This window comes from Epinephelus moara, chromosome 1 (assembly GCF_006386435.1).
Source record: "Epinephelus moara isolate mb chromosome 1, YSFRI_EMoa_1.0, whole genome shotgun sequence".
Taxonomy (NCBI): Eukaryota; Metazoa; Chordata; class Actinopteri; order Perciformes; family Serranidae; genus Epinephelus; species Epinephelus moara.
In genome coordinates, this window is record NC_065506.1 from 44,903,773 (window position 1) to 44,916,290 (window position 12,518).

Consider the following 12,518-nt stretch of genomic DNA (forward strand, 5'->3'; position numbering starts at 1 on the left):
GTACAGAAAGGTAAAATCATCAAGTTTTGAAAAAATATTGCAATTTAATTTTGTCTTTAAGGGTATTATCTTATATATATTGTCTCTGCAATATGATTATCTTATATAATGTTATTACTATCCTAAAACATTCTCCAGGTCCTCTGAAACTCTGCAGGACTTATTTCCACACTGCCCAGCAGTGGTACCGTGGAGAACGGTCCCTAACTACGGGGAGAACAGAGCAGGCTTCCCCGGAGGTCCGCCGCTTAACCCGGTCCGTCTCCTCCACACTTTGACTTATTTCCACACTGCCGACAGTGGCACTTATATTCATTGTGCCGACAGTGGTTTGGAAAACCGCCCATAACCGTGTCACATGGGGAAGAGGGAAGGCGGCTGGAGTTCCTCCAACATTAGCGGTTAGATTATCGTATTTTTTTATTGACAAAAATATAGGCTGCTTCGGCTGGTTTTTTTTTATGCGCGCATGTGCCCCTAAATATTTTTTACAGTTCGCACACACCTATTTTTAGTCACAAATGCGAGTGAAACGCTCATACTGTCGAGCCCTGATGGGCATGTATCTACTTCCATGTTTCAGATAATGCGTCATGTTTGTAGTCGACCAATGAAGATGAGTTTACATATCACCTTGGGTTCGTCCTTCACCTTCTCAAAATGATCCCACACTTCCTGCCCGACATGTTATTAACTAGCCTGTGGAATAACCGCAGGTACCAGCCCTGGAAATTAACCTGACTCCTGTCTGACTGCTGAGCGTGGACACTTCCTGTGTCTGTCCTTCCACATTAAATTCCCACATGGTCCAGTCATACAGGTTTGGATTTATTTTGACAAGCCGCAGCTCCTCAGAGTTTGATATTTGTTGTTGTTTTTAGTTTTTCTGCGACTAAGCGAACAATGAAATCTTGCCGACTAATGACCTTTCTGGTCGACTAACGTTTGGTCAACCATTAGTTGGCAGCCCTTAGTGCAACACTGGTAACATTCTGCATACCGGTCTGGTGTTTGGCTTGCTTGGTTATCAAACCAGTTTGACAATTTCTACATTGGCCCAACCCTAAAGGCACATATGGATAAGAAATTCTTCTGTCCACATGTTGTGAAATTTCAATGGAAAATTTCCACAAGTCTCAAAAATAGAATGCTAAGTAATCTGTATTTACATTCTTACGAGGATAGATGATTGTGCAAGGTTGTCTGAGTTTGAAATGAATGAAGAGGGATTCACATCCTTTCTTCCACCATCAGTTGGTTTTATTTCATTCAACCATGAACACAATCTTTTCCTTACCTTAAAAGGGCAGTGAAAACTCTGGTGCCCACTCCACTACCACTACATTACTGAGAGGAGTGGATGTGGAGAGACAGGAAATAAAACTAACAAATCTGTGTTGAAACTGGCAGGAGGGGAGCTAGTTATTATTATCTGTAAGCAGCCGGTGGCCACAACGAACAGCTCAAGGAGATTGCATTGATTTACATCGTGAAGCGTTCACACACTATTCAGTAAAGGCTCGCCCAGGGCACTGAATGTGCTAGGGGGACCATTGTTAAAGAATACTTTGCCGATTTTCAACCAGGTCTGTGTAAACGTGGTGGGGAGTGTATGCAGATGAACATTAATTACACCCACTTTAACCATAGAGATACAGTATGAGTTTTTTATGAAGGTATGGGGTATTGTACAGGAGGAAATGGTGGGTGGCAGCAACAAGCCAATGCTGTGATTATACTGCCCAAAATTAAACAGTGAGTCATTTAGATATTTTAACACAGTAAACAGACTACATTTATGTAACATCTTATACCAAAGTGCATTATGATATATCCATGCATCAAAGCACGCATATCGACATGTAATGGGACCTTATTTATGAGGAGTAGCATGGTAAATAAGCACATTTCGCAATAAAATGGAGCAGGAAAGCAGGAGAGGTGCCATTAGAGGAGATATCTGAACAGCTGCTGAGGTGTGTTACAGGTAATTTTTTAACATGAAGCACTAAAGACCTTTAGCACTTTAAAACACAAGTGCTTCAAAGTGCTGCAAACATTTCATTTACATCATGACTGACAGCTGCTTCTTTAGTGGCATTAGCTCAGTTTGCTGTAAAGCATTCTGACCACCCAGTTCATGTCCTCACTGTGTAGCAGCAGCAGCAGCAGCAGCAGCAGCAGCACAGAGCCTGCGAGGTAATGCATTTACTACCCAATGAAATATACAGCTCAAGGCAATAAAGATGCTTAGGCAGCAATTCACAATAATGAAAGCATGTTCCATTAATGTGCTCTGTCAGTAAACAACCATCCCATAGCTGCTGTGCATTATTATTCTACACAAATCTGTGTATTCAGCCAAGGGAACAGAAAGACAATGCATCACTGAGGAAGAGACAAAGCATACAGGAAAGCAGTGTAACGTGAGGGGAGACATCACTCTGGATGTACAGTCTGCTGCCGAGCAGGAAGAAACACTCCTTACATCAAACCTTTATGGGGGAGCTAAATATAAACACCAGCTTCTCAGAGCCAATTACAAATGGATGAAAGTGAGGACTAAGGAAAATTTATCCAAGTCCTTCCCAAACTGTGTTTGATGGGCTTATTAAATTGGCTGGTGCCGGGCCAGCCTGACAGCGTGACCTCCATTTTTGAAGAGTTAATGTATACAGGGAGGGTTGCCAAGGTTTCCAGACTCGTCACACCTGAGCTCCACATTCATTACATGTATAATTGGAATTGGATTTGATTAAATTTTCATTAAACATATAATGTGTCTTGGGGGGGATGCAGCTTTTGCCACTGTTGGAATTTTGGGGGAATATATGTAGCAGGTGATGCATGAAATTGATGGCAGCTTCTCTTGGTCAGCCATACCACAGAATCTGAGCATATTGTCTATGAATGGCAGGTTGATCAGAAAATCAAAAGAGTCAAGTATTGATCCGTAGAGGGCAGGTGAGGATAGAGGAGGAATATATATATATACATTAGAGGATGAAAGGCAGCAGCATGTAACGTGGCTGCTGTCTAAATGAAGGATTAGTCGTCTGAAAGCAAACACTTAAATCTGCTTAGCTCAATCAATACAGTTAAAACACCACCATGTGTTTATGTCAGCTGAAGGAACAATAAAGAGCCGCGGGTGAGCAGACTAATTATATTAATTAGAGCTTGATTTATGTGATTTTTAAATCAATAAAAGTAAAAAAATAAATCCTATAATTACTGACAGTTCTTTTCTTGTAGACTTGAAGACTTTACATCAATTATGTTATTAAGATTATACACAAAGTAATTGTATTGAGTAATGAAATGACATAGAATCCAACCACATGTGGTATGCGCCCCAACCACTCAGCTATCGGGTCGCCCATAGTTGGACAATTAACTTTACGATCCATTATGACAGTTAGAAATATAGGATGACAGTAAACAATAGTTTATTAGCTGGTGATTGAGGTGATTTACGTTAAGGTAAAGTTTTGAGAGCTGTTGGAGGCTTGCCCCCCTTGCCTTAATCAATGTCATTCCTGCCAGAGTTTAAACTTCCACATCTCTATAAGTGATGAGTATTAAGTTATTATATGAAACAGCTCGCTGACAAGAGCTCAGTTTCGCTCAAACAAAAAAATATAATATTTAATTTACATTCAAGAAAAATAACAGTCATCAACAGATAGAAAATTCAGCCCAAAATACAATACCACTGACTTTCAAAACGACATATATGACTGTCCTCAAAACCACATATAATACTGTCCTTACAGTGGCAGTTTTAAACACATTGTTAATGTTATGAAACACTCACAGTTATGTTATAAAACTCCCTGGTTAGGTTTGACTTCGGACACAAACACCGGTCTACTGTGTGAAAGTCCTGTGCATGTTTCACCCATTCATCACCCTTCCTGCCCACCCTTTAGGGCAAGGGAGGCAACCTGCCGCCCAGGAGCCACACGTGATTCTTTAACCCTTCTCCAGTGGCACCCCGTGACTATGACAAAAAGCAATTCTGACATTTTCCAGCTGTATAAATGTGTGGCTGCTACACTGAATTAATTTTTAACTTTTTTCTAACATCTCGTCAATTATGTGCATCATACGTCTACGGCCTGGCGCCTTTTCCTAAAATTTCAATAGCGAGGGCGAGTCTTGTGTCTCCTTAGTGAGGCTAGCTATTGATTCCAAATCCAAAAAAGAAAACGTCTTGGACGAAAACATAGAATTTTATAGTGAGTGGGCAGGTTAGTTTGCTTTCACCACTAATGCTGCAAATAATCAAAAATAGCCCACCACATAGTAGCTACTTTGTTGGAAAACATATTAATGAATACCCTTGTAGACCTATTAGGAATGTTTAGAGGCTAATATAAATTAAACAGGCTTTGTTGTTGTTACTATGAGGTACAAATGTGTATTGTGGCTCCAGACAGATCTGGATCAAATCTGGTCAAAAATGGCTCTTTGGATAATAAAGGCTGCTGAACCCCGCCCCAGGGACTTCTTTGATGTTTATACAACATCACTCAGACTATGTCCCTTTTTATACTACATCAATTCACTTCCCCCTCTGCCCCCATAATAATTACGTAGTTATATATAATAAACATAAATACTGGCCATGATAAACTGTTTGCACAGTCGACTTATGTGGCCTTTTTTTTGGTGAGAGTACTGAAACATCTGCCAACAATCAGCCAATATTAATATGTCTGTGATAAACTACTATCAGCCAGTAATATTGGCCGACAATAAAGTGTTCAGATTGTAATAGTTCTTACACTACAGTGTCTTGAGTCCACTGAGAGTATAAAAGCTGCGGCGCGGCAGTCACTGAGCTCTTTAATCTATTAGAGTTTCAATGTCTTCACCCAGTCATAAAGCGTGTAAAGCTACAGCTTCTAAGAGATGAGGAATTCATTTTAAAATGGTTACACTACACTTTATCTCCAGGCCTGAGCTGAACCTGCTGTCGGAGTTTATTTACAGGACGGAGCCGAGAGGAAGGAAGGACCTTAAGACTCTCATTCCAGCGGTTTAATCTGTAACTGTGAGCCTTATCAGCGCCTGCTTAATGTAGAGAACAATTCCTCTAAAACCAAGAGATCATAAGATAAGCACACAGTGGGAGTCGGACAACCATTCCCACAATTACCTATGGCAGACAACTATTATCCACCAACACATGAAGTCAGAGATCATAATGACCTTCCACAGGGGAAATCACTTGTGTTCTGCTTGCACTGCACCATAAAGACTGAGGGTAAACACTGGTATCATCTACACTTAAGCAAATTGGAGTCTAAGCTCAACACCAATACATCACACAAAATTCACATTTGATTCTGAAAATAAATATCTGTCTATGTGTATTCACTAAATGGGCAGTAAACATTTTCCATTCTTCAAAACTCAGTATGTACACATGATCAGTTTCACATCACGTGTCCTTTAAATGGGAACACCAAGTGCTATCTGGAACAACATATAAAGATGAAGTCACCCTGGACTAACAGTGAACTGTGAACTGATTTGGGCTACACAAACTTGGATGTGACGACAGCTCTGTGGCATTTTGAGAAGGGGAGATACGGAACCTCACACTTCCTGCCATCTCTCCTCTTCCCTCTGTCCATCCCCTGTTTCCCCAGAGCTGCTTGGCTGCTTCCACAGAGGTGAAATCAAGTGGAACCACAATTACCACAGCCTCCTATTGTTTACAGGGAGCTGTCTTCACAAAGGACAGGCTCCTCCGCCAGGCAGGAGAGACAGAGAGAGATGAGGCTGAGAGTGTCCAATGAAAAAGGTGATACATGATGTGTCGTGTCGAAGCCGCAATAGGTGACATTTTATTCCTCCAAGGAAGGAGCTGCTCAGACTGTAATATTGAGGGTAAATTTGTAGGCCGTTTAGTGCCTACAGTGATGTAAGGTAAGTTTGTGGGTGGACGAGGGCCAGAGACACACATACTGTACAGTACACACATAAACTGGCCTGAAGCTAAAAGGTAGGAACAAACACATTGTCCTAACACAAACAGTGGCGCTAGTGATTGTCATCAAACACAGTCCTGCTGCAGTCCCTGCGTTTCATCTCTGCTCTGCTTGATTTTAACGATTCAGGTGACTTCTTTACAACTCACTGAGGACACATACGCCATGTCACACATGGTCACCCCACTCTGAGTGGCAGACATGAAACAGCTGGAACCTGCACCGTGTGTCCTTGTCTTTTAGTTCAAAACTAAAACACATGAACCATCCCTCTAGAACTGTAAAGAGCTGTTGTGTACAAACAGCAGACGTTTTTACAGACTAACAAAGGCTAAAGAAAGGAAATGTAATGTGAGGTTACAATTCCCACGGGGCTGTGTAACACACATACAGTAGCACAATTTTGAAGTACTTGTAAATTACTTAATTTTTTAGGTAGTAGTTTATGCTTCTTAATACAACTGCACTAGGGAAACACTGAACTTTTTATTCCACTACATTTATCTGACAGCTATAATTAGTGTTTACTTTGCAGATTAAGATTTTACATACAAAACTTTGCACTGTGTGACAATAAGATATTGCGATTCTGTGCTGTATCGATTTTTCCCCCCGCCTTTACCCGATAGTCCAAAATATGTCCCATTGGACTAAAGGGTCATTTGTACACAGACAGCCTGTTATCCTGACAACAAATGCACATTGTTCCCAAAAAACAATACACACTCTTCACAAGACAGGCACATCGTTAATTTTGATGCAGAACAATGTCATCGAACTTTCTACGATGGCAATGGCATGGCCCGCCCTTCTCTGCCTCAGATTGGCTAACGCTGATATTCCTACCCGAACCAATCTCCTCATGCCTAAATCCAATCAACCCAACAAGTGAAGGCAACGAGTACTAGCCAGTCAGAGGTAGAGAGGCAGAGAAGGGCGGGTCATGCCTTTGCCATGGTAGAAAGGTCCAGTGATGTCACTCTACATAATAATTAGCCATGTACTTCTGCTTGGGAGTGCATGTAGCATATTTTCAGAGAAACTGTCCTTTGGAGCATACCACGCTCTTGGACAAATGGTCTTTCGGTCCAGTGGTATATCTTTCAGACTATTTGGGCTTAAGAATCATGAGCAGTTGGAACAATGGGCAGTCCTTATCCATTTGGCATCATTAACTTTACAAGTTTACTTGTTTGCTTAGACTGCTAGTACCATGAAAATGACAGGAGGTACCGCCATGTTTGAAAAAAGCAACTAAAGGTCCAGTTTGGATGCCCACTCAGTAGAGAAAACATAAAGTGAATCATAAGATGGCCTTAAAATTGCTTAAATATGATATAATGCCATATATGCTGCCCTAAACGTTAGAAAACTTTCTGCATGTTCGCCCCTGTCCCTCAGACAGCCTGAGTCCGCCACAAGTGTGGGATACACTGTGTAAGGCTGAGTGAATGTAATGTTAGCTTTGCCAAAAGCTTCACTGATCAGATCTGAGTTGTAATAAACATATATATTCAAGTAAGGATGACTTATTGAGTTATTCTTTTATGCACCTAAGTAAAGACTGAACTGACATGCAAGTGCCTACAGAAGCAGTGAGGCAGTCAAACACCGTAAAAAGATCCTTAAAAACATTATGCCCACATCCATCACAAGGGTATGATCAATCAACAACAGACCATTTGTTCGAATTTAGACAGACAAACCTCAAAAGTGGATGGACGTTAAAGGGGTATAATAGGATCAAGCAACTACAGCATGCCTTCAGGCTCTGTTTAAGGTAGCATTACGTACCCCTCCCTATATAAAGCATATATCTGTCAGGAAAATCAATATCTGGCCGCATTTCAGCATCCACAGAGCACTCAATGTTTGGTACTGCGTATGGATCTCACAGCAGCCATAGCAAGTCAATCACTGGTATGAGGAGATGAAGTCACAGAACAAAGTGACATCAATGCATTCCTTCTATTATGATTAATTATATTCATTCCAGCCTAATCAGAGAAGATACTGGACTTCCTGAGTTAACTTTCTCCTCGCTAATAACTCAATAGAACAAGAAACCAGAGAAACCAGAGACAGGTCTCTGCTATGTCTGTGTGTGTCCTGCTTAATGCAGCAACAATATCATTACCAGAAGCCCTTCCAGATCCAGACACAATGAAGAATAACAATACAGATTTCAGCACAACGCACCAATTACAGAAGCTAATGTGCAATCGTGTTAGCGTTGTGAAAGATGAGTGGTCGCCTCCCTGCGCCGCAAGCCCTAACTCTGTATTACATTCATGCAGAGGATCTGAAACCCTCGAGAAGGGGCTGAAGGAGAAGCAGAGGGAGAGGGAAAAGGAGACAGAGAGAGGATTTATCTCTCCCAGCAGATGTAGAGCAGGCTCCTAGGGCTCCCAGTCAGCAGCCAGGACAGTTTACAAGCTGCAAAATAGATTGATTGTCTATGGATCCCTGTCTCTGCGTGGCTGCCAACTCCGAGCTAATTAAAGAACACTTCTCCGGAGAAACACTGAGCAGCAACCAAGCACATCCTATTCACTCTCAAAAAAATACATGGCTCTAAACCGTTCCCAAGAAAAAACACTGTAAACCAGAACAGGTGTCACTGTACTGTATGTTGAGAAATGGCTCGGGCAGAGATAAACTTAGACATTACATATGAATTGTATTCATAAAAGTAGGTGAAACTGTTTCCATACTTTGCCCTGACGCTGACAAGGTAGAGCTAAACTGCAGACAAGCCATTAAATAACTGAAAAGCTGCAATCACCCGTTCATGTTCGATCATACGTGCTGATTCTCCCAACCTTTAAAAAGACAGCCGCTGAGGTATAAATCAGTTTGCATTGATTTTACTGCACGCTTTAATTTTAGATAACTAAAGATACAGTTGCAGAGCAGTGTGGCCGCCGGTTGAAAGCTATCGTTCTTGCACAAGAGCAAGTATGAAAACTGCAACCAAGGTCATTTTAGGGTAAACTAAAAAAGAGAGGAGACAAGGTACATTTCAGAATGATTGACCTCTGGACTTTTCTTATATGAAAAGGTAGAAAATAAGAATATCTATTCAAGTGCAAGATTTATTTTTCAAGGTTGTTTACATGAGAATTGTCATAACTACAGCGGCACTATTTTCATAGTGATGAAAGACAGTTTCATTTCCTGTTTGCCGTAACTGAAGAGTCAACAGCCAGGATCGTTGCTCTGTGGGGCTGTTCTTAGACACAGTGGTGCTTTGAGCTAAATGCTAACATCAGCATGCTAACATGCTCACAAAGACAGTGGCTGAATCCAAATGTGCACCCTCCGGACCCTCCAAGTCCTGCTCGAGTCTGCGAGGGTGTCTGGGATGAGATGTGCTATGAGACAGAACTTGCTTCAAGTGACTCCATGGATATGAACTGACCCTGTAACTTGTGTCAAAGTATTTTTTGAAACAGTTAAAAACATTGATTTTGGCAGCTTAGGCTGAATTTTAACAATTCCCCTGGGGTAAGTTTTATCTTAATTATATGTACATGGTTTGCAGCTTTAGATGGTAGCTATTAGAGGTCAGAATATGCAGTAAAACTTTTCCTTTACATGAGCTGCCAAACTCAGTATTATATTCACATTAAAGGTCTTATATGTAGGATTAATGGGCATCTATTGGCAAAAATGGTATATAATATTCATAACTATGTTTTCATTAGTTTAAAATCACCTGATAAGAATTGTTGTGTTTTCGTTAACTTAGAATGACCCGTTTATATCTTATATCATATGTAGTTCGACAGTAGCCCAGAACAGAAACCAAATACTGGCTCTAAATAGAGCCATTTGCATTTTCGCGTCAGCCATCGTAGTTCTACACACTTGGAAGATGGGAGAAGTTTCAGTTCTGCAATCTCACCGCTACATGTCACTAAATCCTACACACTAGACCTTTAAATCATATTATACTACGTTCAAATTAAACCTTCAATTGAGGACGTGCATCGTAGTCGGACAAAAAACGACCTTCACTCTTCTGACTTTGCAGATTCGAAGAAACCCAAATTACTCAGCCCCTACATGTTCTGTATGTTCATTATCAAACTTTTCTACATCATGTACATGACAAAAATTAAAAACAAGGGCCTTTCTGTGTGGAGTAAATGGGGACTTTAAGTTACCCAGAGGTGTGAATGTGAGTGTGAATGGTTGTCTGTCTCTAGGTGTTAGCCTTGTGATAGTCTGGGGACCTATCTGGGAAATACCCTGCCTGTCACCCACTGTCAGCTGGGATATGCTCTAGCCCCCTTTAGCGACTCTAAACAAGATAAGCGGTTACAGATAATTGATGACTAATTAATAAATCACAACAACCATATCACTGAGAACTGTGGGATGTTCTCCAAGCAAAGTCTTTTCTCTACAAGTCCGCAGAAACTCTGCTTGAGGCACCTTTTGGACTTGATGAATTGTGGATTTGGTGAGCCTTAAGCACTTAAGGACTTCCCGGGAGGAAGCCCTTTAAGTCTGCAAGTGTGGTGATGTCTGACTGTCTGATGGATTGAGATTAAGACATGATGATGGCATTAGGTAAAAAGTTCAGGGACCATCAAACTCCACGGCGGAGCATGAACATCTGCAACAAATTCCAATGAAATTCATCCAATACGTGCTGTTGCTGCTGGCGGTAAATAAAAAGCCATGAATATCTGTACTACATTTTAATGCCAACCCATGCAATATTTGTGTAGATATTTCAGTCATTATCCCTGGAATCCCACTAATGTGGGAGTGAGAGGGCTATAGTTCGACCACCAATAAGCACATTCCCTATTGATTAAGAGAAAACTTCCAGCTCATTAGCCACTGCCCAACAGGCTACAGAGCCATCACACATATTAAACTAGACTGATATTTTCACATATTACGCCCAAATAAGCTCAAAAACTAGCAGTCTGTGCTCATTTTCTCTCCCAGTCAGTTCAGTCGCAGTTGCCAAAACCAGTCAAACAGCAGAACAACTGTGCAGTGATCCAAGATGCCACGGGCCTCTTTAAGGCAAGAGCAGTTTAATTTCACAGGGTTTCAGTAAGTGGGACAATTTAAAGCAGCCAATGTTGTTCACATAGTTTTTCTGAACATTAACAGTTCAGGTCAATTTAAAGAGATTTTCCAATGTGTAACGTTATAATGTTTTTGTCAAACAACCCCACGTAGATAACCTCCCCTTGATTAAAAATTTGAAAGAACTTGAAAATAACGACTACCACTAATGTTATGATGATTATTCTAATGACTGATGTGTGTATGTGTGTCATTATGTACTAAGATCTGATGTGTCAGTAGTGTGTTTGCATGCAGCAGACGTACCAGTGCAGGAGTATTCGTCCACTCTGATGAAGCCTGGCAGACAGTCACAGCGATGGCTGCCGGGCAGGTTGACACACACCGTGTTGGACTGGCAGTAATGCATCTGGGTGGCACACTCATCAATATCTGAGGACAAACAGAGCGGATACAGCGGATTAATAACTCTCTGACAGTGCTCCAAAGACACACTCAGGACACACAGAGCAATTCCTCTGGGTGACCGATGAAGCAGGTGGATGAAGCTCACTGAACTGCTGCAACACAGATGCTTTAATCTCCCATTACAAAAGGCCGGTCTCTGGGTGTCATCTTGTTGCTTACAGTTATTAATTAGAGTCTTGCCCTGGGCAAGACTGTAGTTCTCTTCATGGTTGGACAAGTTGCCCATCCACAAATCCCCAAAATTGCTTCTACTTATCAATCACACAGACAAACTTTTTCCAAGTATACTTCATTTTTCACCCACAAATACACCAATCAACCACAACATTAAAACCACTGAGGAGTGAAGTGAATAACATTGATCATCTTGTTACAATGCGATGCTTTGCTGGGAAACCTTGGGTCCTGGCATTTATGTGGATGCCACCTGACATGCACCAAAAATTGCTGCAGACCAAAACACCCCCTCATGGCAACGGCACCCTCTGATGGCAGTGCCCCCCAGCAGGACAATGTGCCATGCCACACAGCAAACACTGCTCAGGAATGGCCCAAGGAATGTGACGAAGAGCTCAAGGTGTCAACCTGGCCTCTAAATCCCCCAGATACCAATCCGAGAGGGCATCTGTGGGACATGCCAGCACCCCAGAGGTCTTGTGTCCTGCGTCAACAGATCAGAGCCGAGTCTGAACCACAGTTGGGCCTCTGACCTGTCAAAGTAAGGAAACAGGACCTTCTGTGGTGTCTGGCACCAGGAAGTTGGAGGCGGATTCATTGAGTCCTGTAGGTTGCGAGGTGTGGTACCGGCATGTGCCATGGATGCTTAATCAGATTAAGATCTGGGGATTTCGGAGGCCATATCAACACCTTCAGCACTCCTTGGTCCATTCCTGAGCAGTTTTTGCAAAGTGCAACGACACGTTGTTCTTCCGGGGGGTTAGGGTTGCTATGACAGGGGGCACTTGGTCTGAAATGGTGTTTGGGTGATGCGTGTCA

At 41.8% G+C, this 12,518-nt stretch overlaps 1 protein-coding gene across 1 annotated transcript in view; it reads right to left on the minus strand.

Annotated features, from left to right (window-relative positions):
* Window positions 1-12,518, minus strand: part of LOC126395229 (protein kinase C-binding protein NELL1-like) — a 457,381-nt gene that overhangs the window by 123,691 nt on the left and 321,172 nt on the right. The window contains exon 13 of the mRNA XM_050052536.1: window positions 11,361-11,486. Within this exon, the coding sequence (XP_049908493.1) occupies window positions 11,361-11,486 (126 nt within the window). The remainder of the gene's footprint in view (window positions 1-11,360; window positions 11,487-12,518) is intronic.